The sequence below is a fragment of the Eptesicus fuscus genome, chromosome 6, assembly GCF_027574615.1.
Source record: "Eptesicus fuscus isolate TK198812 chromosome 6, DD_ASM_mEF_20220401, whole genome shotgun sequence".
Classification (NCBI taxonomy): Eukaryota; Metazoa; Chordata; class Mammalia; order Chiroptera; family Vespertilionidae; genus Eptesicus; species Eptesicus fuscus.
The window spans coordinates 108,583,252-108,610,124 of NC_072478.1; the positions used below are offsets into that span (position 1 = coordinate 108,583,252).

The window sequence follows — 26,873 nt, forward strand, 5'->3', positions numbered from 1 at the left end:
CCCCCCCCCCCCGCTCTTTCCAGGGCTGGTAACGTTGGCTTCTCTCAATAACAAAATATTATGCAAACCTGGACGCTTTAATCCCTCTTGCTCTGGAAGCAAATCCACATGCATTGCTGCTCCCCACAGAGCAAACAAGTAACCTATATACGTAAAAGGCTAAGTGTCCATCCGACCGGTAGCTATGATGCACACTGACCACCAGGGGCAGACACTCAACACAGGAGCTGCCATGACGCGCACTGGCCATTTAAAAACAAATGGCACCACGGACCTGGTGCCTACAAACCAACACTCGGCTTCCCCCACGTGGGATGCAGGCCCCACCACGCCGGAGCGATACCCCACCAAATCACAGCCAATGCTGCCAAGACCCCATGGCGCAAAATGCGGCCCCCAGCCCAGCCCAGCCCGGAAGGGTCACTGTGGGTGCCGGGTAATGACGTCCCGTAACAACACCTGGCCTCCTCTCCCTAGCGACTAGCTTCCTTGGAGTTTCTGCAGCCCAGGAACACGACTTGCTTTATAGCCAGGTGCAGACATTTTACACTTTAACCAAATGCCTGTGAAGCGTTTTCCCTGCCTCATCTCCTTTGATCCTCACAGAAGTCCTGGAGTCGGCAGATAGGAGATTTGGTAGAATCCTATTTTCTTTTCATCAGCCAGAAAACGGAGATTTAGAAAGCTTAGAAACTTGATCCGACTGAACAGAAGTAAGAAATGGTGGACCTTGACAATGACTTCAGGTTTTCTCACTGCGCAGGATATAGTCAAACACTGCTGCAGTTAGATATTTTACCCTTTGTTCTCCCTGCGTGATCTACAATAACAATCTGCTTCGTGTTGATATTTCCTGCTGTGTTGCTGACAATGACCTGAAAGAGAAGTTGGGGTGCTTCACTGGGCTGGAAAAAGTTTAGCTGCATCAGAAAGCAGGTCTAATTAAGCAAGTTTATTCTATACTTGAGGCCCAGTGCATGAATTCCTGCATGGGTGGGGTCCGGTCAGTCCACCCCAATGGGGGCCCATCAGGCCGGGCCAGCGGGGGGGGGAGGGGCTACAGGTGGTTGGCCAGCTGGCCCTGCCCCTGTTTGGGGTGTTGGGGGCTGACCGGAGGCCAGGCTAGCATGGGGGGGGGGGGCGCGGTTGGGGCCCAGATCAGGCTGGTTGGCTGCCACAGTGCAGTCATAGCCACTGGTCGTTCTGCCATTCCAGTCGCTGGGCTTTATACACACACACACACACACACACACAAAAGGCTAAGTTGACTCGCACATGCACGATACATATAAAGCTCTCGCTGGCTCCAATTGCACACGTGTTCCGATCTGTCATTGTCGATCATGAATTTGGTTGACACTTCTGTTATAGAGAAAGGGCGAAGAGTGACGTTAAAATATTCCTTCTAATTAATTTCCTTTCAATGTGCACAAATCCGTGCACCAGGACACTAATTAGAAATTAAAAGGCGTTCAACTCCACTGAGGACTCCAGAAATGCCAGCCATCACCCTGTCCTGGACACCCTTTCTCTCCTCTGGGTCTGCCTTCCCACGGCATCCACCTCTCATGTGGCCATGCTAGGGCCAGGAGGAAAGACATTTCAAATTCTGCTCTGAAATCCGGTGTTGTCTCCCTACAAACCCACACCTCACTGCCGGTGTCCTGGCAAAGGCCGGCTGGGGAGAGGCAGGTGCCCAGGAGCCTGTGCCCAGATGGGCAGCCCACTCTCCCTGGCAGGATGGGCCCCAGGAGGTGGCCAGGCTGAGGGCCACAGCAGTGGAGCTGGGCACAGACCGGCCGTGAGGAGTAGGGGGTGGGTGGGTTTAGGGTTTTCTCTCACAGACAGACCGAGGCTGGCGACTTCAGGCAACCTTGTCCCAGGAGAGCAGAGGCCAATGCGAGGGGGAGCCAGGTGTGCAGGCAAAGGCCTGGGGCGGAGCTGCCAGGACCCTCACCTGGCTGGGCTCCAGGGTCCCGTGGACAGCGACCTCAGCCCTGGGGAGGGACCCAATAAGGGTCCCACGGGCAGCAGGCCAGGCACATCCTGTGGCCATGGCCCCGGAAGTCACTCTCGCTGACCACGTCCCTCATCATCTGCCACCTGCTCTCCATCTCCCCAGCCTCCATCCAGTCACCAGCACGCAGGGCACCCGGGCATCCAGGCCGGCTCTTCCACACCCATCCTCAGCCACAACTTCGCGGTGCCCCTGTGCGCGCCCTGCTCTCCAGTCCTCCGGCCACGGACCCTTCGTCCAGCACAGTCATTCCTGGTAACCCTCAAGTCACATCCCCAACTGCGTGTAACACGTTAGTAATTAACATTGATTGATGGTCATCATCAACGCGCATCATTAATGGTACATGTTAATACCCGTTCACAGGTCTCCATGATGCTTTGCAATTCACGGCTCATCGGCACCGAGATGCCCGTGACCACTAACCCACCTGGACCTGCCAGCGCTGCCGACTTCAGGCCACCACCCGCGCCCTCGGAAGGTGGAGCCGAAATCACTGCCGCCCGGCGCCCACTTTCCTGGAAGATGGCTCACTGTCGTTCTGAAAACTTTTTACTTAAAGGGAACTGAGCGCACTGCCGGGTGGAAACCAGCTCTTCCCTGGGATCCGAGGAACAACGGGAACACACACCCGCTGGGTTCGGGGCCACAGCTGTCGTCTGCGCTAACGGAGCAAGCAGGGGCCGGGCCGGGACGCCGGGTCAGCGCTGGGAGGGCTTTTGTTCTTTCTGTTGTTGGTTTAAATATGTTTTTACTGATTTCAGAGAAGAAGGAGAGGGAGGGAGAGACAGAAACTTCGGTGAGTGAGAAGCATGCATCAGCTGCCTCCTGCACACCCCCCACTGGGGATCGAGCCCACAACCTGGGCATGTGCGCTGACCCGGAATCGAACCGTGACCTCCTGGTTCATAGGTCAATGCTCAACCCCTGAGCCACGCCAGCCGGGCTGGGCATTTGTTCTTGACCTTGGACCAGAGGCTGGAGGAGCGCTGAGGGGGCTCCGCTAGTTGCTGCCTTCTCCACATTCAGCTCAGTCACCCTCGGGGACGACCCAGGGCCCCTCAGCGCTGGGCAAAGGGGTCTGGCTCGTTGGGCATTTTCCGTTCTGTCTCTAGGCCCCGGACACGGGGCTCACGGCCGCCTTGCACTGGGGACAGGAGGTGCCCTGTGGCCTTCCTGGTGCTGGAAGGAGGCAGGCAACATGCGCCCGGCACCCAGAGCAGCAGCTGAGGGCTGCCCCCGACACAGCCTGTTCCCCCAGCCAGTTAGCCCCGACTCTGCTGCCCCCACCAGGGCCCAGGACTTTGTCCCCGGAGGGCCGTTCTCCTTGGTTCAGGGACCAGCGAGGGTTTGTCCTGACCCGTCGGCATTTCCGGCAAGAGGCCGCTCCGGTCCTCTCCGGCCACGCGGCTCTCCTTTGTAAGTCATTCCAAGGTCAGAGCCATTAACTGTGTCATTGATTCTTCGCATCCGTGACCGTGCAGGGCGGCGATCTCATTCGCGCTGACGGGAGGTGCCGCACGCCCGAGTCCAAGCTGAACAGAGGAGGTGACGTCTTGAGCCTTCGAAGGCGGCCACGCTGCCCGGAGCCAGGAGCCTGGCCACGAACACAGCCCCCCCGGCCACACGCGCTTCTGAAGCGGTCAGTGGCTCTCAGCTGGCGACTTTGGGGGCCATCCGGTGAGAAAGCGCCGTGAGCGTCACAGGAGTCACGGTCCCCCCAACAACACCGGGGTTCAGGTGCAATCACATGAACAACGGGACAATCGAGTGATCACCCGCCGCGCACGGGGATGTCCCAGCCTCAGGCCGGCCTCCCCGCCCGGAGGCTGTTTCCCTGCCTGCAGGGTGGCGGCCAGAAGGCTGGGTTTCTGGCTCTTTAAATCGAGGTCTTTTCTACGCCCTCACTGCGGTCCCTGGGACTTCTGGCTTCCTGTCCTTCCATTTCATGCTCAGGAGGACGGGGATGCGAACCCTTAAATCCTGGCAGGCTCTGGGCTCCCGTAAAGGAGGTGCCATCCAGGGTCCCCATGGGGCCTCGAAGCCGAAGCCCCCTCGGCCACAGCAATGCCGGGCGGGCCCCCAGCAGCGGGCAGCTCCCACACGGACACCCTCGCATCCGGGGACCCCAGTCTCCACACCTGCCCGGCAGGACCTGCTATGTGAGGGCCCAGCCAGGGCTTGTCTCAAGCAGCTGGGTTTTCAACCAAATGTCCAGTGGACGTGGGGGCGACACCTCCCAGGAAGGGTGGGGTCACCTGCCACTGGCCCTGGGCCAGCTCCTCTCCGCTCCCTGCAGAGGCGGCCGGGCCTGGACCCCTGGTCTCCTGGACCCCTGGTCTCCTGGACCCCGGGATGCTGCTCACTCTGCTCACAGGGGGAGGACGCCCTGCTTCCTCGGGCGCAGGGGGCTTTTCACAAACAGGAACTCGCCCGGGAGCACCTCCAGGCCCAGGCAGCGGGAGGGGGCAAGTGTCTGGCTGAGGCCCTTCCCCATGGCGGCCCCGGGTGAGGGGCTCGGGCCCCCACGGAGATCACTCCACAGAGACCCACCCCGCAGGGACTCGGCCCAGCTGTTCTCATCTCTCCTTTCCCCGTGAGCCTCGTGATGACCCGTGAAGTACGTCCCGTGGGTTCACGTCCTTCACAATCTCTCGGGCGGATGTGTTCGTGCTCGGGATTTTGGAAATTTCAGGACCGCAGTGAGCGGTGTCTGCGTAGCGCTCGTTGCGTAAGTGCTGCGTGGGTCTGGGCAGAGCCGAGGAAGCACCTGACCCACTGCGAGTGAAACAACACGGATCACGCCGTCTCGTCGGCTGCGGCTCAGGCTTTCCCCACACGTTCGGGCTGAGCCAGGCCTTTGCTGTCCAATGGGCTGTTTGGATTTCAGATCTGCAAGCTGGAGGTTACGGTCCAGGTTATCACCATCCGGTGCCCCATGAGCACGAGAGGTCAGTCCGTGTGCCCAAAGCTACTGTGGCTGGCGACTGGCAGAACCAGGCCCATGTTCTGCGGGGGGGCAGGGCACCCAGTCCCATCGGTGATACCTGTGGCCCAATTAGCACCTGCAGAGTGACCCTGACTGACCCGCCCTCGCTCCGACGGACCCACCGCCCCAGGAACAGACAGGGGAGGACCGGCTGGTCCGTGTAGTCGGGGGTGAGTAGATCAGCTCAGACAGCCCAGGACCCCGACGGGCAGGGACTCTCCCCAGGGCACCCTCAGCCAGAACCCTGGGGCGGGGGCACCCCAAGGCCAGGCCGCTGCAGGGATGAGAGGAGGAGGGTGCCCAGGGTCAGCAAAGCTGCCTGTGAGCCCTGGAGGTGCCCCCCCACCCAGCAGTGCCCCCGCCACAGCTGCCCCCCTCTCCTCCCGCAGCTGCCCCTGGCTTTGGAGCCCTGCCCTCTGCACCAAGCGTGTCCAGTGAGGGCTGGGAGGTGTCTGCTCTCTGAGGGTGAGGTGGCCCAGCCTCTGCACCCTCACAGCCCTGACCCTGACCCTGACCCTGACCCTGCATTTGCCCTAGACATGGTGGGGGTGGGGCGTGGGGCATGGAAGCCCAGGCTGCCGAGCACCAGTTAATATTTTACAGGTTTGCTCACACTCACCACATTATCAGAATAAGATGCAAACTTCCTGAGAGACACGAGCCCACTTGACAAGTGGGGAAACTGAGGCGGAGGGAAGTGCACACAGGCAGCAGCAGGCAGTCTCTCTCAGCAGGAAGCCCCGCCCACCCTGCCCTTCCTGCCGAGCCCACACTCAGGTAAGTCTCTGGGACTCACCGGGACGGGACGGGGTCTATGCAGCGCTTAAAGCGTCTGCCCCTGGTCTGCATGCGTCCTTCCTGTCGCCCCGGGACCCTCAGGTCAGGAGGCAGCAGAATCACGTCGAGGCTGGGTTCATCCTCGACTGCCTGCCACCAGGACGGGCCCAAATGCAGGTGGTGCCCACGAAAGTCTGCTGAGTAGATGGAGGTGGCAAGACACCGGACGTCTCCCCAACAGCCACACTCCTCTCAGAGGGACGGGGCACCCGGGGAGGCTCTCCCCGACAATCCCCACGGTTTGCTGCTGCCCAGCAAGGCCCGAGCCCTGACCCAGTGGGGTCAGCAGGGAGGCGGGGCGGCGCTGGGCGCGGGAGCGGCTCTAGGTTCCTCCAGGCAGCATGCTAGGCGAGGAGACCACCGCTTGATCCAGGGTGAGCCTCTCATGCTGGGAGGAGCCACCCGTCTGCCTCCCCTCAGCAAGCAGCTCAGGCCTGGCAGAGAGCCCAGAGCAGACTCCAGAGAACTTGGAGCTCACCTGCCTGTCTCCGAGGCCGCACCTAACTGCCCGGTCAGCAACAGGACAGCCCCCGGCGACTGGCGCCCTTCCAGCACCGGGACTGCTGCCCGTGCACAGCGAGGAGACCTCACTCACAGCCCGCTAGGCGGGCACCCGCCGGGAACGGTGCTCCCGCCCGGGGATCTGCCCGGCCCCCTGCATCTCCAGCCACTGCAGACACTGGGGCCTCCCCGAGGCCCGAGATCAAAGGCTCAGACCTCCCTGCGGCAGACACCACTGCTGACACGCTTTCCCGGAACCAGTAACCGCTGCCCTTTCTGTCCGATTCAGCAGATCCCAAGGTGCTCAGGGCGGCTGCCTGCCAACCAGAGTGCGAGGCTGCACCTGCACAACGGAGCCCGGGTCGCCGTCCATACGGAAGGGCAGAGCACGGCTAAGCTTGGGAGCCGCCCAACCCGGGCAGCGCTGATGCTCCTGAGCCCGCCACCTGGAGGGAGCGGCGCAGCCCCTGAGGTGTCCCTTCTTTGCTGGTGGTGGGAGCTGTGCCCTCCTCAGCTGGGGAAGGGCTGAGTGCACGTCCCCTCACCTGCACGTGGCCTGACGCCGCCTGTCCCCTCCTCCGGCCTGCAGGTGCCGGTGGGGATGCTCCAGCTGGGGCACGGGCCCCCAGGCCCCGTTGCATGCCAGTCACGCGCCCGCAGCACGCACAGCGAGGCACCTACCCACACTGGTTATCTTCTGAGTGCCCAGGTCCCGCAGCAGGGCATCGACCGCAGGGCTGTCCCTGGAGTACAGCTCGTACCGGTTGATGCCGATGTGGAACTTGAGCCAGTTGGGGTAGCTGTCCACGGCCGCCTCCCCCGTGGGTGCGAAGTCCTCGCTCTCGGGGCCGTCGTGCGGCCTACGGAGATGAAGGGACCCCAGTCAGCAGGGAGCGGACGGACAACCAGGGGGGTCGGCTGCTGCCGCCAAGGTTTTAACTTTGGGTCTGAACCAACGCAGCGTCTGTGCCGAGGGGCCGTGCCAGGTCTGTTTTCCTGTGGCTGCTGTTCTAAGGACTAATCACACCTCTCGAGGCCGTAATTCCTACTTACCCCCGAGCCCCACAGACAGTTGTAACTAAAGCAGAAGCAACCAGAAGCTCGGCGCGCGGCCCCAGCATGTCTGTCCTGGGGTCACCAAGGCCGCCAGACAGCATGACGTCAGCTTGGGGTGCAAGGGGCCTTGCTCCTGGGTCGGGGGCGGGGGGAGACCGAGCTCGTCGTTGACCACAGACTGTGTGCCAGTCTGACACGCCCAGCCTGTCAGAAACTTTCCCTGGGAACTCGGCTCTGGCTCCAGCAACCAGGGCTAAGGCTGACGCAACCGACTAAATTTATTTTAACGAGGGCAGTCGTGGGTGGAGAGAGAGGAAGGAGGCAGGACCTGCCACCCACGAGGCTGTCCTCACATGCCTGGGGAGAGCGGACCCCACTTCCTGCTGGGCTGGGGGGAAAGGTGGACTCGTCCCAGGTCTAATTCACCTGCACGTGGCCTTCCCGGCCCCAAGTCCCTACCACAGTGGACACGAAGGGTGGGTCTCCCCCCGACCACTGACTCTGGGCTCTCTCCTCTGAAGGCCCCCAAGCATGCACGGTGGGGCATTCAGACACCACACACGCCTGGCCACGTTTCCGAGGAGGAGGCTCTTTCTGAGAGGTCTGGGCTCCTGGCCGTCCCCGGGCTTGGGTAACCTCCCCAGGTAGCTGTTTATTCCGGCCGCGCTGCTGGTTAATATTTCACCACCCTGCTCGCAGCATCTGCTCAGCTTGCTCTTTGCCGATGAGGAGGGCCTTGGGGGGAGGGCTTAGACCAGGACAGTTTAAAGAGATGCTTCTGGCGGATGCTTCTCCGGGTTTGGGGAGCTGTCACCCTGGCCGCCCCACGCAGCCGGCACTGGCACAGCGGCTGGGAGAGCCCTTCGTTAGCCTTCGGAGCCCGCACACCCGCCCGCTGGCTAACGGATCTCAGTGACAAGTTCGCACAGAGCAGGCTTGGCTCCCAGGCCCGGGGAAGGGTGGGCTCTCCCTCACTCCACCCGCAGCTCATCATTCATTCATGGCCTGACCACTTCCCAAGCCTGGGACCAGGGCCTGGAGGACCCTCCCTGGCTCCCCTGCCCGAGGCCGAGGCGGCAGACCAGGAGCAGCTCCACACCTGCCCCTCAGGGACGCAGCCCTTCCCGAGACAAAGGCGGCGGGACAAGAGGCAGGGGTGCAGGAAGGGCCTTTTCTGGGGAAGGCACACGGCGGTCTTTATTCTCAAAGGGCGCGTGGCTGCCTGAGGGGCCGGGCCTGCCGGCGCCCACCCCGGCCCCGGACCCGCTCACCAGTTGGGGTTCTCCGCCGCCGCCTTGGGGTTGAACCTGATGTCGCTGTTCACGTTGAAGAGGACGTCGTCCTCGGTCAGCGGGGGCACGGCGACCCGGTACAGCGGGTGCTCGAACAGCCGGGCGAGGAGCGAGCCGTCCCCGCTGGGGCCGGGCGGCGGCGCGGGCCGCCGGGGGCCGGGGTCTCGAAGCAGAGGCCGGTGCGCCGGGCCGCGGGGTCTGGGCGCCCGGGAATCCTGGCCCCGCGCGGCGCCCTCGGCCGGCTCGGCGGGCGGCAGCTTCTCCAGCGAGTGGGACGTGAGGTTGGAGGACGGGTCGGAGCTGAAGTCCTGCAGGATGCGCAGCGTGTGCTTGTGGGGCCAGCCCGCGTCGCCGGCGGCGGAGGGCTCCCCGGGGCGGCCGCGCGCCTGGGCCCAGCCGGGCGCCGCCTCGGCCGCCGGCTGCGCGCAGGAGCAGCCGGGCTCCCCCGGGGGCCGCGCGCGCCTCTCCAGCCGGGGCAGCAGGTCCAGCGCGATGTGCAGCGCGCAGGCCACGAGGAACACCATCAGGACGAGCACGCGGAACCGGCGCACCTGGATCATCTTCGCGGCGCCTCGGAGCGCCCGCCCGCGCCCTCTAGGCTCGGCTCGGCACGAACGAGGCGCCACGCGGATCAAGGTCCATCTGGCTTCCGGCAGCTACCAGCTCCGGGGATGCTCGCAGGCCCGCGCCACGTGGGAAGCGCCCCCCGCCCAAGCACGCGCCGGCCGGGCCATCTCGGGTCGGTCCCTCTCGCTTCTCCGGAGCTGCCGCGCCCTCCGCGTCCGGGCCCAAGGGTCCTCGTCCGCGGAGCCGGGGCCCAGTCGAACGACCGGCTCTGGGCCGGCCGCGCTCATCAGGCGCGCGGGGGCCCCGTGCGGCGCCCCATTCCTGCCGGGGCGCGCGGCCTGGGGATGGCGGCGGCGACTAGGCGCAATCCGATCCGGGCTCCGCTGGCCGCGCCGGGCGCCGGGCCGGGCGGTGGAGAAAGGGCGGCTCTTTGGGGCAGGGCTGGGCCCTCTCGCGCTGCGGCCCGGAGGCGGGGATCCGGAGGGGAGGCGGAGCGGGCGGGGGGCACACCGAGCGGCGGGCGATCCCCGGCAGGTGCAGCGCCGAGCCGAGCGCAGTGCCCACGGCGGAGCCTCGCGATGCCCGCGCCCGGGCGGGCAGATATCCGAGCGCCGCGGAGCCGCCCCCCGCGTCAGCGCCCGCAGATTGGCGGAGCCGCGGCCCCGCGAGTCCCTGCCGCCCGGCCGATCGGCTCCCTCTCCTTTCTCCACCCCTCGGCCGCGCCCCGCGATGCCTCTGCAGCTCCGGGCCCGCAAGGAGAGGGCGCCTTCCCTCCGCGTTCGCCGAGAGGACGGCGCCGCTCGGGGAGGACGGAAGGCGGAGCGCGGGCCTGGCTCCTGCCGCGGCAGCGGGTCCCCTCGCCGCGCGCTGTCCCCACGGGCCCTCCGACCGGTTCGCTGCTCCCCGGGCCAGTGCCCGCCCCGAGCCTGGCCGCTAGCTCCGCTCCTCGCCTCCTCCCCGCGCCGAGGGCCAGACCCGGCCAAGTCCCTCCCCGGAGCCGCTGGGCGTCTGCGCCGCCTGACGGCGACCTTGCGCCCCCCGCCCCCGCCGCGGCGAGGGGAAGGGGAGGGGTGACTGGCTGTCGCCGGAAAGAACGGAGGAGCGCGGAGCGTGGTTTTTGACCCAAATCCGGAGCGGACGCTGGACGGGCGGGGAGCCTCCAGCCCCGGGAGGGCCCCACCCCCACGTCCACCCCCACCCCCCACCCTCCCTCTGGGGACGCGCCTGCGACTTCACTCCGGCGACTCAGGCGCCAGAGCCCAAGCGGGTCTCACGGCACAGAGGGGTGCCCGGGTGTGTGCTGCTCAGAGGGGCAGTGTGTTTGTGAGTGTGAGTGTGTGTGTGTGTGTGTGTGTGCGTGTGTGTGTGTGTGTGAGTGTGCGTATGAGTGTGTGTGTGAGTGCGTGTGTGTGTGTGTGTGTGTGTGTCTGTCTCACCCTCATTTGCCTCCCAGAAGCACAGAATTGGGCACGAACACCAGGGCCCGTTACTGCTCTCTGTGGCCTCTCCCGAGCCCACCCAGCCTCTGGACCCACAACCCCACAGGGAGTGTGACTGAATGTCACCCCAAAGTCACAGGGAGGAAGGTAGGAGCCTGGTGGGAATAGTGGCCCCTCCCTGCCCGGAGGCCTCGCCAGTGTCTAAATAATGCCTGGCCACAGCCTCTCCCGCCAAGGAGAGGGGATGGGGGGCCAGGTACCCCCCATTCCTCACTGTGCTCCTGGAACCCCACTACCCTGCGAGGACCTCAGCTTTCCCTTCGTGGGTTCAGGGTGCATTATCCCTGCCACTCGCTTTGAATCTCACGCCTGCCAGTGCCTGAGGTCAGCAGGGCCCACTGGACGCTGAGTGAAGGGGAGTCCCTGCTCACCTGGGGGAAATGAGAGGGCTGGACTGGGAGGGAGGTTGGGGTTGGGTGCGGGAGGGTTGGACTTGACCAGGAGGTGGACACAGACAGCTTCTTCCTGGGCGCTGAGTCCCCCACCCGCTCACTGGCAGTTCCCTTTGGGTGCACAAGAGGAACCGCCCACTCCACATGGGGGACGGGGAGGGGAGCAAAGACAAGCCTCCTGGCACAGAGGGGCTGAGGTCTGTGGTCACTCAGCCCAGCCCTGGGGTTCACGGCCTCCACACCCCACCAGCCACATGGTCAGTGTCCTCAGTGTGGGCGTGGGTGGGCCGATCCCATAGACCACGGGCAGCAGGTGTGGCTTCACTGGGGTTCCCCTTGGGAGCTGAGATGGTATTTGGACTCTCCCATGACCCTGCATGGCCCCCTCGCACGATGTGTGGTTCTTCTCGGCTGCCCTGGGAACCGATTCTGTCACTGGGTCTCCCTACCCACCCCTCTCCTTTCCTGGTGCAGCCATTGCCGTCTGAGACTCCGTCTCCTGCTCTTGTTTGTTTGTTTGTTTTAAATATATTTGTATTGATTTCAGAGAGGAAGGGAGAGGGAGAGAGAGAGAAAACATCAATGACAAGAAAGAATCATGGATCGGCTGCCTCCTGCACGCCCCACACTGGGGATCGATCCCACAACCTGGGCATGTGCCCTTGACCGGAATCGAACCCTGGACCCTTCAGTCCGCAGGCCGACACTCTATCCACTGAGCCAAACCAGGTGGGGCCGTCTCCTGTTCTTATGCTCACGCCCCAGGCCTTGCTCAAGCCCTGCCCTGGGGCCGCGCAGACGGGTCAAAGAAGGAACCACCAGCCCCCATCCAGCCTGGAGTCAGCTGTCACAGGTTAAGGTGACGCAGGTGAAAGAGACTCTGAGAACGGCACCCCCACAGGAGGACAGAGAATGGAAAACCCTAGGCCTTTCTTTATACTTTGCTCCGAGGAGTAATTCGATTTGGTTCAATGGATCCATCCATGGAAATTACAAAAAACAAACACACACAGATGCACACAAATGTACACACAGACAATGCACAGACACACACACAGATACACTGATACACGTACATGTACAAACACAGACACTTGCACACATATAGATGCACACACACACACACACACACACACACCAGAAACCCCCTCAGGCCTCTGCCTCGTTGTTGGGCAGAGGCTGGGCCGGGCAGGGCTGGACGCGGAGGGCACTGGGGGGCTAACATGCTGGCTCACTGGAGACCAGGGAGCGATTCTGGGGGTTTTCCTCCCAAAGCGGCGTCCCAACGCCAATGTGCACTGTGTCAGGGTGACAGGATGCGGGGAAGACTGTGCGGCCGGGAGGGACTCAGACATCCTGGGGGTCGGGAGGCCCCTGAGAAAGTGACTCGAACAGAAGCTGGAACACGAGGGAACAGGAGCGCGGAGGTCTGAGCACTGGGACGCTCTTCTGAGCACTGGGACCCAAAATGCCCAGACCCTGGGTGGGGCCCAGAACATGAGGGCCTTGAGGTTGGGGTTGAGGGGCAGGAAGGGGCTGGGACATTCCAAAGCGGGGCGCAGCACAGCCATGCACTGGCGAGCCTCCTTCCTCTGCAACACCCCCACCTGCCTCTCCCCACGCACCCCCTCCTGCTGGGCGTAGAGGGGGCCCAGGGGACCTGCCCACCCGCTCAGGGCCCGGTGCCCACACCTCTCGGATTCTGCAGAGTTTCCCTCAGGATTACTCATCTGACTCCTGGGCTGGTGACCACAGGCTATTCTGGGAGCCGAGTGGGCAGCTGGGCTGCCAGCAGCAGGGGGAGGAGGTCGTGGTCTTCGCTGGGGCCTGTGGCTCAGCCTGGTCTGGTGGCACAGAGAACATGGTAGGGTTCGTGGCCGCCCCCCTTGCCTGGGCCGTGGCCCACAGCGTGGGGCCGATGGTAATGGGCCTGGGCGGCAGGATTGACACGGGATGGAACATAAAACCAGAGTCCTCTGTGCTGGGTTTGGGAGACGCGGGCCTGTGGGGAGAGGGGCACCGTTCTGGGGACAAAGGTGGCCTCATCCCTGAGCCACTGCACTGACCCTCTATCATGTCCATCCCCTTGCTGGTCCCTGGCCCTTTCATGCCACAGCCACAGCCGGGTGGGGGAAGTGTCTTTGGAAAATAGAGCCTCTTTGTTCTCATTTAAGACGACAGATCAAGAAACCCCAAAACAAGTGAATAAAACAATAAAAAGCTTGATGTTGCCCTAGCCAGTTTGGCTCAGTGGATAGAGTGTCGGCCTGCAGACTGAAGGGTCCCGGGTTCGATTCTGATCAAGGGCACATGCCCAAGTTGTGGGCTCGATCCCCAGTAAGGGGCGTGCAGGAGGCAGCCGATCCATGATTCTCTATCATCATTGATATTTCTCTCTCTTTCCCTCTCCCTTCCTCTCTGAAATCAATAAAATTATATATTTTTAAAGCTTTTAAAATTATGTATTTTAAAATTATAATTTTAAAATTATATATTTTTAAAATTATATATTTTTTCTACGTATTGTATCATTCAAGTACATAATTTATATTATTTTCAATCATACATGAAATAGCCACAAAAACTACTGGCCATAAGTAACATGTCAAGAATTCCAAAGGCAGATATCCCAAGGCTGTACATACAGATATCTACATACATGTACATACACACATCTGCACACATACAGACACACGTGCATCTACAATCTGCAATCTTTGCTGAACACAATGCAGTTTAATAAAACATAAGCTAAGCTTGGAAAATATTTCTACCTGGGAATTAATACCACAAATAAAAACACGCTTATGTATAATTTGGGGGTTTGAAGGAAACGAAAGGGAAATTACAGACTTTAAAATGAACGCAAACGAGAACGGCACCTCTGGAAACCCACAGGCGCCACCAAGGGGCTCAAGGAAGCGGGAGTGACAGCAGCGTTTATTCGGAGACGATCGTGACTGGAACTGAGGGAACTAAGCTCTCCGCCCGAGAAACCAGAGAAAGAGCAGTCGCCCAGATAAAGAAGGAATGGATCCGCGCAGAACAAACGCGGAGGAAGGAAGGTGGCGGAGCTGGCTAATCCTCGAGGACAGACCAGCGACGGAGTCAACGCGGAACCTGATGAGGGAGAGGAAAAAGGAGACACGGTAAGTGCCTGTAGGCGTGAGAGTGGCCTTAGGCCTTGAAAGGGGGAAGGTTTAAGTTTCAGGCAAGATGGCACCATCCTATCTGATGGTGCAAACGAAAAGGGAATTTTTAAAGAAAAATTCAGTTGATTCAAGAAACACTAGAACATGGAGCTGGACCACTCATCACAGGGGAAACGGAAAAGGGTTCATATTTATCCCTGAAAGCAGAGATTGGGCCAGTTTTCCCAGACAGCTTCCTCGGACATCCTCTATAATAAAAGCCTAATATGCAAATTGTCCCCTCCCTCGGTCGTTCAACCGGGAATTTGACCGCTCGCTTTGACATGTGCTGACCACCAGGGGGCGGCGTGGACCATGGCAGGAGTTGGTGACGCAGCACCCAGGCAGAGGGCTGTGACCTCTCACCGGCTACCTGAGGGCAGGGGTGACGGTGAGAATGTGGGGTGTCCGCTGAGCTCGCTCTCACTCCCCCTGCTACCCTACCCGGGGACGTGCGGGGGAACCCCCCCTCAGCCCCCGCAACCTCCCCCCTCACGCTCCCCCCGCTGTGCAGCCTCTTCCGGGTGAGCCAGGCCCAGCCGCTGGGACCGCAGGGCCGGTCGGGCTCCCCGTGGGTTCCCGTAGGAGCCCCGAGAGAACATGCTGCCCACCCGGCTTCCATGTGGCACCGCTGGGCGGCCCAGAGGCCCACGCTGCGCCCCGGGCCGTGCTCACCCCATCTCCGGGTGGGGACTCGGGCGCCGTGACTCAGGCAGAGGGGCGCGCGGAGGCCCAGTGCTGCCCAGGGCCCAGAGGTCAGCCGGGACCTGCCCTTCCACACCAGACGCTGGCACTTTGATCGCCGGCCAGGCCTCGGGACCACACCCGTCACGAATACCGTGCGCCGGGCGTCTAGTTCAAGAAGAAAACACTTTGCACGATCCTGATGTTGCTGCAGCGGAGGGATGTGGAGATTTCTGCAGAGGCCGTCGCCGCCCGCCCGGCTGAGGCCGCGTCACCTGGAAGCAGAGGTCACTCATGGTCTCCACAGACAAAGAGAAAACCTTCGATTGATTGATGGGTGCTGAAACCACGTTGTAACATTCAGCTCATTCCTGTTAAAAAGTGAGCAAACCATGCACAGCAGGGAATTGCCTCTGACTGGGCACCCCGGGGGGAGAGGGGAGTAATTTTAGAAGGTGGCATTTTGTAACATTAAAACACATTCACCAAGCATTATTTTATGCATGAATATAATCTATAGGCTTGTGATTAGAGTGATATGTGAATGTTAGGAAGTAAGATTCGATATTTAGAGGACAGTGCAAGGTTCAAATGAGAGGCTATTACAGCAAAACATCTTGCTCACAACCCTCAAATCTCTGTGTCCAGAACAAAAACATTCATGCTGATGAATCAGGGGTGGGGGGCGTGGGGCTACCCCTGGGGTTGCAGCTGTGCTGAGGGGCAGGGGTCCCCAGCGGCTTTGGGTGGTGCAGCCACGCTGAGGCTAAGGACGCCCCCTGCGCCTCCCCCTGCAGGTCTGTGCTCTGCCCTGGGCTGTGGCCAGGAGGGTGTCTGCCCTCCTTCTCCCTGTTAGCACAGAACCAAGCGGACAGGACCGGGCCGAGCCTCCTCCCTGACGATCCAGAGAGCGTGCAGGGGCCCCCGTGTGCAGGTGTGCCAACCACCTGAACCCAGCGCGCCACCCGCCACCTGGAGGGACAGGGCTGCGCCCCCCACCCCGCCGCGCAGTCTCCAAACTTTGCTGCTAATGGGAGGAGCTGCCGAAAGGCCATGGACAAGGAGCCGTGAGAGCGGGCGAGGTGACCGCACACAGGGAGGCCTGCAAACAGCTGCCTGGGTCATCATTTGCTCAAGAGTCAGCGTGGAGGTTGTTATTCAGGCCATTTCTTGGCTGAGCTCCAGGACTGCTCCTGGCTTGGCAGAATGGCGAGGAGTGTTTTATGGGTGACAGGCGGCTTTCATCAACCTCTGCATTAGCGCTATGGCAGGGAGGTGGGGCGCCCTGCGCGGTGCGTGTGGTTCGAGCCACGAGTCTGGACGGGCGGGCCCCGCTGGTGCTTCATGAGCTGGACCCCGAGAGTGGGTGAGGCAGGCTGCCTTCGACCCCTCCCTGGGAAACCAGCCTCCTTGATGGCCTGTCTCCCGTCATGTCCCAGCCCTCCTGGCACCTGAGGATGCAGGTGCAAAGGTCTGAAGGATGTTCTCAGAGGCCTCAGCAATTTTGAAGACACGGATGTTGTAGCGAGAAGTGGAGAAGCAGGAGCCAAAGGAGGGACACCTGGTGCCCACAGTGAGGACCACGCAGTGGGTGACACCAGCACCCGCGTCCCGGTGCCGCCAAGTGCGGCCCCGCCCTGCCCACATGCCTTTGCTGTGCCGGTGGACAGGGATGGGAGCTCAGGATGGGTGCACCCCCAGAGTCTGGCCAAGGCCCCAGGTTGCCAACAGGGGGGGTGACCGCCCAGGACTCGCTCAGCCCCGACTGTGGCTCAGGCCACACAGCACTGCAGGTGCGATGCTCATTCCTGAGTCCCCGGGATGTGCCCTCCGACCCCACGGCTTGCGAAGCCACCCTGCACCCCCGGGCTCTGGTGTTTGGAGAGGATGTTGCCCCATGAAGTGGAGACCCCAGAGAGGGAGAGGGCTGCACCTCCACGCCCGCACCCCCTTCGGTGAGACCAGGCTGGTTGAGGTGGGCTGGCTCGGCAGGGCACATCGACACTGTCTTGGTCAGCGCCGGCCGCTGTGGGAACGCACTGCCGGCCGGGCGGCTCACACACAGACCTCCCTTCAGCCACCACACCGTCCTTTCCTGTCGCGGGTGCTGTCTTCTCACGGTCCTCACACGGCCAGAGGCACAAAGCTCTCTGGGGTCTCTTCTGAGGCCCTCAGGGGGGCTCCACCCTCCAGAGCTGATCCCCCAAAGGCCTCACACCCTCACAGCACACACTGCACCCCCAGGCTTCCGTGTGTGAAGTTGGGGCGAGGGTCATTCAGCCACAGTTGAAGCGCTGGCTGCAGGCAGTACTGGGGTCTGGCTCCCGCTCACCTAGGCCTGCGAGCTACCCCTCCTCCGCCCCGGCAGCAGGTGCCAGTGAGACGGGGCCCCAGCAAGGTTCACGCAACGTCCACCGCTGGGCAGTGCATGCACACACACCTACACATGCCTCTGTAGACACATGTGCGTGTGCCTGTGTGTGCACACAGTGTATAAGTGCCCACATGACATGCAAAAGTGCACACACACACAGGCAAATGTGTTGTAACATGCCTGCACATGTATCCACACTCACAGGCACATGCATGTTCGCGTGTGAATGCACCACATATACATACAGCTACACACCCCTCTGCACTTCAGCAGGAAGCAGCTGCAAACCCTGAGTGTGCACAGAAGCGCAGCAGGTACGACAGTGGTTAGGACGTTCATGCCCAAGAGGCCCAGAAACGCACCGTCTGAAGCAGCTCGGGCTGACGCCGGACCGGCCTCGGGAGTAACTTGTAAAGACGAAAAGATGAACGCACCACCACCGGCTCCAGAGCACGCCGTGCATCCCGCAGGCCGGGTGTCCCCACCTCCCGCACGACCCAGGCACTCAGCCCCCTCCGGGTGCTGGGGATCCCCGTCTTCTCCACCCCTTTGCAAGGGGACAGGCACTGCTCAGGGGAGCAGGGAGGAGAGAGGGCGTACCTGGACACACTGGCTTCCAGCCAGCACAGCTCCCCACAGCACGGCCAGGCAAAGGACACCCCAAAACGACCAGCAGAGCTATTTAGGCTGAAGCAGCTTTCCAGCTTCCCCCCTCAAAAAAGACAGAAACTCAGAAACTTCCCTGTGGGCCAAGGGGACGTTAGCTAAGGACAAAGGCAGCCGATGATCATTTATCACCGCCAGCGGAGAGGGCGCTGGGAGTCGGTGCTGTCCTCGTGGCTCAAGGTCAGAAGCGTCCGCTTTCCCTCATTATTTCTATTTTTAACAATCGTGTTCAGGCCTTTTGCAAAAATAGCAAGAGGTGAGAACATTTCAGGCACTAACATGCCCCTTTTGTCAGAAAACCACAGGGAGGCAGGGAAAACCGGCCAGCACGCAGACAGCCTCTCCTCCCGCGGAGCGGCCCGGCCCCTGGCCATGCTTTGACCCACCGCGTCGCACACGTGGGCAAACTGAGGACATCCAGGGTTGGCACATGCCCAAGGTCACATAGGGGGTGAGGCCCCAGAGCCGCGAGAACGGGCCCCTCCGAAGTGCAGGCCCAGGGTCCCGGGAGCGGCAGGCGCAGGCCGTCCACGTGCTGGCCCCTGACCTCCCCAAGAGCCACGACGTGGACACTGTGTTCACTTCCATCTCAGGAGGTTAGGACAAGCCCTTTGGGAGGGAGCTGAGGGATGAAAAATGCACCTGGGACAGACATGTGTGCATTATACTAGAGCATTCATATGTGTGCAAGAGTCAGTGTGTGTACACATGTATGCACAAATCCGTGTGTGCATGTGTGTGCTAGTATGTGTTTGCGTGTGCTCAGCCGCCCCTCAGGCTGGAGGACAGGGCTACTCTGTGGGGTCTGGAGCCTGGGCATCAGCCCCCACTCTGGAGCAGCGGGCTCTGCGGAGCCTGGAAGGGCTCCCCCGCCCCGCCCCCCCCCCCCCGTGCTCCCCACACCCTCCCCCCCGCACTGCGCTTCTCCTTTCTCATCTGCATCTAAAATGCACCCCCTGGGCCCAGGCTGAGCTGACTGGTGCCCCCGGGCAGAGAATGAGGGACGGCCATCTGCTCCCTCCTCGGGAAAACCACGGACAGACCCACCGCCACCCAGGCATCCTCGGCCTCTAGGGAGCCATCCTCCGGGCCGCCGGGCCTTGCCCTCACACAGGCCGCCGGTTAACCTCTGGGCCACTCTCCCTGGGGAGGTGAGGAGACACCCCACACGCCTGCATGGCCTCAGCCCGGACGCAGGGAAAACCCATGGCTGCGTCCGCGAGGGAGAGAGGGCCGTGTGTGATCATGGGCCCAAACGGTAAATGGCGTGACAGGTGGGCGGGGCTGGGGCTGACCTGTGCCTCTCCTGCCTCTCCTGCCTCTCAGACCCACGTGTCCCCTTTGCAGACCGAGACCCACAGAGTGAAGCCAGGCTGAGTGACCGAGAGAGCGTGATGGTCGAAACTCACTCGTGTGTGTCAGACCCCAAGTGCCTCCGTCAGTGAGCAGGGAGGTGCCCCTTTGGATTCACTGGCGGCCTCCCCCGCCTGGCCGCGTCCTGGCCTCTGGAGGCTTCCGCCTCGTGCTGGGCGGTCAGCCTCCCTCAGAGCCCAGGCTGCTGGGCGTCCTCTTCCCCTTAGAGCTGGGGTCGCAGAGAGGCCGTCCCGACTCAGAAACACAAACCTGTCGTCTGCAGCAGCCTGAGGGCCCGGCCCACTCGTCCCTCTGGGGACCTTGGCCCTTTATGGACCGAAGCCACGTTGAGCTCCTGCGTCCTCGGCCCGTGCGCCTTCCTCCACGGCAGACCAGAAGCCCCAGGCGCGAGCGCCCTCTGCTCACTCTGCTCCTCACTCCCTGGTTGGTGGCTCCCAGGTGGTCGCCAGAGGGAGGCAGGGGGGTCGGTGGCTGGAGACGCAGAGGCTTTAGTTAGGGAAACGCTTCACGCGCTTCGGTGGTCACGGAGCTGACAGTCAAAGACCACGGTTCCCGGAAAAATGTTTAAAACAGCCGTCGCCGACCTCTCGGACCTCACGGATCACCCATGGTCTTCGGACCCCTGGTTGGCGACCGCTGGTCATGAGACACTTCGTTTGTGCCTCTTGCTCTAAAGATGCCACCAGGGACGCGCATTGTGCAATCGTTCCCAGAATCCTGGTTCCTCCTCTGGTTAGGTCACCCGCCTGCAGGGAGAAGGAACCGGCGTCAGGGCTGGATTAATCAGACCCGGAAACCACAGACGCTGCACAGACTGTCCCGTGACTCCTGACCCCTCACCCCCAATCTTTGCCTTTGAAACCTGATGAAAACCGCCAGGGAGCTCGGGTTTTGAACGCTCGCTCCGTCTCCCAGGTTAGCGCCAATGAACTGCTTTCATTTCTCCTCTGCAAACGTGGCCTTCCCTTAGCTAGCTAGAGACATTCTTTTCCTCAGTAATTAGTTTCTCCTCATCATTGAGGGAGAATGTTAACCTCATTGATCTTGTTTCTTTAATCGGGATAAATCCTAATAGGAGGTTCCCAGAGGCTGAGCCATGCTGGCGGCCAGTGGGCGAAACGCTTTAGGTTCTGTAACGCTGCCCCTCATGGGGACCTGCTGTGACAGGGGGCCTGGAGCTGCCCAGACACATCTGACCCCCACGAGTGTCTCACCTGCTCCAGCCAATGGATTTTCTCCAGTCATTCCTAATTCTCTAACCCCACGTCCCTTCCCCTAACTCTTCAGGAGGCTGCCCGCAGTGGAGCTGTCCAGAGGGGAGTCAGTTTTGCTCCAGCATCTGCTGTGGAGATCACAGGTGAGCAGACAGGTCAGAGGTGAGCAGACAGGTCAGAGGTGAGGAGACAGGTCAGAGGTGAGGAGACAGGTCAGAGGTGAGGAGACAGGTCAGAGGTAAGCAGACAGGTCAGAGGTGAGGAGACAGGTCAGAGGTGAGCAGACAGGTCAGAGGTGAGCAGACAGGTCAGAGGTGAGGAGGGCACCAGCCTCTGGGAACCTCCTAGTAAATGAGCTGTGTCCATGTAAATATTCTCACCTCTTCATCAGCTGCCATCAGAAAAGCCCTTGCCTGAGCTCATCCTCCCCCTTCCCCCCCGCCCGGTCTGGCCATTACTCAGCCGGGGCTTGCAGGCCAGTCACCCATCATCCAGGTCATTTTATGGCCTGTTAGACGGTGAAGACACCCATTACTGCATCTGGCATTGAGGAGGTTTTTAACGTATGCACTGCTAATGACGCTGGAATTAGCCCAGGCCAGAGCGAGCATTAGTGGAAGTCTTCGAGCATTAATGGAATTCCGACCCCACAGCGAGCGGCCCATTTCCTCCTCCTGGTGATGGTGTGGGCGCTGGAACTGGCACAAGGAGGAACTGGCAGAGGCAGGAGGGCTGACTAATGCATGGTCCCCGGGCGAGAAAGGACAGAGACACCTGTGTTCTCGGGGCTCAGGACAGAGGCAGAACTGACTTAATGGCGTTTTTCTGTGTTTTGTTTTTCTTTTCTTTCTTTTTCTTTTCTTTCTTTCTTTTTTTTTTTTTTTTTTAAACAAAGTCTCCATTTAAAGATTTCATAAGCAGAGTCTTCCCTGCTGCAGGGCAGCTTACACCCATTCTCCCTTTAAAGTCATCCTCTTGATTTTTTAACATCAAAACATTGTTTTAGAGTCAATGCCTTTATACCCTATTTTAAAATTATTTTAAGTATGTTTCTATTTTTTTAAAGAGACAGGAATGGAGATGAGAGAGAGAGAGGAGAGAGAGAGATTGGCTGCCTCCTGCACTCCCTATTGGGAGTCGTGCCCACAACCCAGGCATGTGTCCTGACGGGGAATCGAACCCTGACCTCCTGGTTCCAGGTCGACACTCAACCACGCCAGCCGGGCTCACCCCTAGGCTTGGTGGCACCGAGGACACCCGCGCTGTGGGATCTGAGGGCCCGTGACAGATCCTGGGCCTGTAGACTGGGAACACCCAGCCCTGGAAGCAGATTCTGAGTTGGGAGGCAGGCGAGTCTTGCCATTGCGAAGTGTACGCTGCCTGCGAAGCGGAAGATAACAGCCTGCCTTTCAAGAACCTGGGCTTTCCTGCCCGGCTCCCTCTGAGCCCTCCGGCCCCGGTGACCGTGAGTGTCCCATTCACACGTCTGCATGGCACTGGCTGCGTTAGGACACAGACCCGAGCAGGCGGTGCCTCAGCCTGCCCCTAGGGGCCTGCCCTTCCCCCAGGGCCCACGGGGACCATGCCAGGCGGCTGCGGGAGGATTCACTGAGCAGCCTGTACTCTGTGAAATAAAAATAAGACGTCGTGGCCCTTGTTTGCCAGAAGATAAAGAAATCATAGTTATCACAGGCAACAAAGCGCTCATTAAGGCCGACACGAGTCTATGTTTACCGCGTCTGAAGGTCCTGACGGAAGCTCTCCAAGGGCATGTCTCTCAGCTGCTGCTGTTGGCCAGCCGCACAGAAGCTAACATTCACCTTGAAGAAAGGTCAGGGTTCACGTGCACAGGAGTGCCGCGGGGAGCCCTGTGCTAGAACCTGCTCTGTGGGCGACATGAGCTGCTATCTCCTAACAGAGCCCCTCACCTGGCCACCCTGGGGGCCACCTCGCGCACCCCAGTACTGGTTTCATTAGCACCCATCTCAGCTTTGAAGGGAGGCTGATTTCTCTCGCTCAAGGAGTGGGTCTGGTCACTGGCCCGGCATCTTACTCAGACTGTCCCCTCCTGGGAAGGTCGGATCCCTTTGCCAGGACCCATCCCTATGTGCTCTGAGCAGACACTTTGTAAATGGAGACCCAGGAGTTTCTTGGCAAATGTACACCTCTCGTTGATGCTGTTCTTGAGTCATGGTCGCTACCCAGGGGCCTGGGTCTCCAGAGCAACGCTGGGGTGAACCCAAGTCCTCTGTGAGTACACTGAGTCATCAGTTCTCAGTTTAAGCCTCTGATTAAAGTCACGGGTGTGAGTAGCAGATCAGCTCGCAGGAAACTGCTTTCCTCTCTGGCCAGAGGCAGAGGTGGGTTTCTGAGCTTCTGGCTTGTGCTGCAAAGAACTCTCAGGTCTGGGACCTGGTGGACGTCTTCTGGAGTTTCATCCTGTGGCCCCGACAGAACCTGCGTCCCGAGGAGCTGGAGGGATGTGTGCTCGATATTGCCTCTTATGACCCCATCCCCTCCTCACCCGAGCCACCTCTGAGAGGAGAGAACACGCCAGCTGGGAGGCTGAGCTCTGGGCTCCTCTCCAGCCACCGCTTCACCCAGACAGGCCAATGTCGCCACAGCCCGGGACTCCCAGGGTTCCCCTCGGTGGGTCCCCAGGGACCGCAGGATGTGACACGGCTGAGCAGTTCTCCCCACAGGCTCGTCCGGGAGCACCCAGTGCCACGGCAGGTGCGTGTAGCCGGTGCCTTTCCAACCGTCATGTCCGACCAGAGAGGGCCAAGGCCGCCCCACGGTGCTCCCGCCTTGGCCCTCGGACTGTTCACAGCCAAGTCCGCAACCTGCAGACTCAGCGGCTGTGGCGGCAGCTTCCCATTCTCTTCTCTCCTCTTGACATCAGAGCAGGTGCTCTTGTCCTCACATCCCGTCCGCCACCAGCCTCACAGTCTCCTGGCCGCAGCCCCAGGTGTCCTTGCCGCCTGGGAGAGTGGGGGCTGGGACAGGGGAGGGGCAGCGTTTCACCCCCCCACCCCCCACCCTCCGCCAGCAGCGCTGTAACCACCCTGGGGTTGTCGGCAGTGGGAGCTCTGTGACTGGAGCTGGTGGGCAGGGGGACAGTCCTGGCCTGACAAGGCCCAGGTGCCCTGAAGGGTGGAGCTCCTCAGGCCCAGAGCCAGGCCTGCCCAGGAGAAACTCGTGCCGCCAGTTCTAAGTGCTCCTGGTGCCTGGGGGTCCGGCCGCCTGTGGGTGAGGCGGCCCTTCCATTCCTCCTCTCCCCAGCTCTCGAGGAAGCGTGTGGGTGCTGGGGTGCAAGCAGCCCCTCTGAGCTCCCGAGCTGAGGGCCGGGGAAGCAGATGTTGGGGGACGTGGGTAAGGAGACTTGTGGGCTGAGGAAGGGACCTGCCTTGGCTGGGCAGGCAGGGGTGCTGGCCTGAGATGGTCCCATTGAAATCGAGGCTCCAGGATCCATGGTTGGGAGCAAGAGGGGGAGGGGTGCCCTGGTTTCTTGCTAAACTTGACCAGAGGGTGTCATCTCAGCAGGCTGCACGCACAGCAATGCCCACATTCGCAGCTCCTGTCAGCACGACTCTCCCGGCCGGACCCGTGGTCAGCAGGTGTGGGTCCTTCCTCCATCACCCAAGCGTACTTCTTGCGTGACCTGCAGCACTCACCACAGGGCCCAGTTCCTTCTGGAACACGGTCTCATTGGCCCCCAGCTCCCACATTTTCCTGGTTTTGTCTCATGTAATTGGGGTGAGGCCTTGCTCCCAGGCTCCTTTTCCGGCTCTGTTCTCACAGCCTCCCGCTCGCAGGTCCTGGGCCCTCCGTGCACGGCCTTCCTCAGTCCCGCCCTCTGCTCCACACCCACGAGGCACCAGCGGGAGGTCTGTGACCCCAGGCCCCGTGTGGCTGCCTGTGTGACACCGTCTTGGTTACTGACTTGCTAACCATGTGCCCTTTGCCCCGAGCCCTGCTCCCTGCAGTCTCGCCCCTGCAGTAGCTGGCAGCCACCCTGAGGTACTGCTGCACCTCACATCCGTCCTGTCACAGGTCCTGTAGCCTGTGGTCCCCACTCGTCCACCTGGGCCCTCCTCCTTGGCCTCACCTTTCTGCCAGGTCTCCTCATAGCATGACTGTGGCTGCCCCCACCCCCCCAAGACTGTTAGCAGCTAAGCCCATGAAGAACTCACTGCTTTATTTAAAAAAAACAAAATGTTTATTTTTATTGATTTCAGAGAGGAAGGGAGAGGGAGGTAGAAACATCAATGATGAGAATCATGGATTGGTTGCCTCCTGCACGCCGCGCCCCCCCCCCCCCCCCCGGGGATCGAGCCTGCAACCCGGGCCTGTGCCCTGACAGGGAATCGAACCCTGACCTCCTGGTTCATAGGTCAACACTCAACCACTGAGCCTCACCAGCCAGGCTCTGCTTTCTTTACTGTCACACTCGTCTTCCAGCTCCAAATGTACAGGCTTTCCCCACGCGGTCCACTTTCCCACACCAGCTGGGTCGGGGTCAGCCTCGGTCTCGGTCCCACAACACTGCCCCTCAGACGCCAGCCACACTGCTAGGTTGTCACCTGTGCTTCTGATTGACCAGATCTAAGATAGGGTTCATGACCCCCCACCCCAGTATGTTTACTGGTTTGTTATATAATGAGATGATAAAGACGGAGACGCACATGGGTGAGGTCCAGAGGGGCCTGGGGCACAGCAGCTCCTGTGCCCACAGAGTGAGGGCCCCCTCCCTCCAGCAGATGCCTGTCTATACACTCACTGGCTCGAGGCTCGCTGACCCTGCAATCGGGATCTTCATCACGCAGACACAGCCAGGCACCAGCTCCATTTCCAGCCCCTCTTCGCTCTGGAGGCGAAATTTCTAAGCCTGTTTGGTCTTTGGGCGACCAGTCCCCAACCTGAAGTGATCCAGACCCCCCGAGAGTCGCCCCAGCGTAACGGGACACTCCCATCACCGGGAGAGGCCAAGGAGCCATCAGGAACGGGGTCCCAGTCCAAACACTAAAACAAGCTGCTCGTGGCCCCTCAATACGTAGAAAGCACAAAGGTTGTAGGAGCACTAGGCCTGAGCTGGGGACAAAGGTAAAATACATATTTATTATATCACAGTATCACACCAATATCGCCTCCTCCCGTCTTCTTTAGTGACAGTTCTCCCAACCTTTGGGTGGATACAGGGTCACCTGAACGATTGATGCATTTCCCAGACTTCCTTGCAGTTAGTGTAGGGGGGACATAAGCAGGAACGGTGTCTGGGAGCCTCTGGAAACCTCCTTGGAAGCCAGGGAGCGGCCAGATGTGAAGGCTGGGCCCAGCAGCCACGTTGGGAGGGACTATGGAGCCACAGCAGCTGGATGGGCACATCCTGGTTCCTAGTGACCCCTTTGGATTTCACGAGCTGGGAATGCCAACCTCCATGCTTCCTTTAAGTGACAAAAATGCACTCTGTCTTGTCTCAGCCACTGTTATTTTGGGTTTCTGTTTATGCAGCTGGGCCTAATCACAGGGAACAAAAACGCTGCCCACACCTGTGGTTATCGCCAGGCACTTTCTCCCTCAGGATAGCACTGGGCGCAGCCTTCATCAGCCCCCAGGCCGGTGTCTGAGAGGACCTGCGGATTCCTCTGGCCCTGGGGGGGGGGGGGGGGTGGGGGGCGGGTGTTCAGGCGGCAGCTCTCACGTCGATGGGCGTCCACAGCACCCCCTCTGGTCTGACTCCATGTCACCGAACTGTGTCCGCCTCTCACTCACAAGTGTCCCTCCCCAGTAACCTCCAGTCCCACCTTCCCGATCTTGTCGGCTGTAGAGAAGTCAATTGAGTAACCTGGCTCAACACCTGGCTGCTCACCTGTTCGAGTCGGCGAGCCATGGGTGTGCTCACCAGGTAAGAGGTCCTGGCCTGGGGTTTTCTGTGCTGCAGACCACACCCCCATCACAGGCTGTGGGCTGCCCGTTGCCCTGAGATGCAGAAGGAGAACGGGGCAGGTGGAAGTCTTCAGAGAGGCCTGGAGGACAGACACTGTAGCTGCCACCTGCATGGAGACCTGGTTTGTGGAGGCTCTTCCCGTGTGGCCCCTCTGAGGTGAGTGCTATCACCCCAGCTTTGGAGATAAAAGGTTAGGCAACAGGTGCCGGAGCTCTGTCCACTCTTCGACCTGTTCTCCAAAGCGCCGCTGTGTGCAAACCATTGTGCAGCCCA

General features: G+C 60.9%; 1 protein-coding gene across 1 annotated transcript in view; it reads right to left on the minus strand.

The window, feature by feature from the left end:
* The window catches only part of FAM20C (FAM20C golgi associated secretory pathway kinase), a 32,416-nt gene extending 22,196 nt beyond the window's left edge, over window positions 1-10,220 (minus strand). Inside the window, exons 1-2 of the mRNA XM_054718285.1 lie at window positions 8,672-10,220; window positions 7,026-7,204 (exon numbers count right to left, since the gene is read on the minus strand). Coding sequence (XP_054574260.1) covers window positions 7,026-7,204; window positions 8,672-9,252 — 760 coding nt within the window. The 5' untranslated portion in view covers window positions 9,253-10,220. The remainder of the gene's footprint in view (window positions 1-7,025; window positions 7,205-8,671) is intronic.
* Window positions 10,221-26,873: the final 16,653 nt, after the last annotated feature.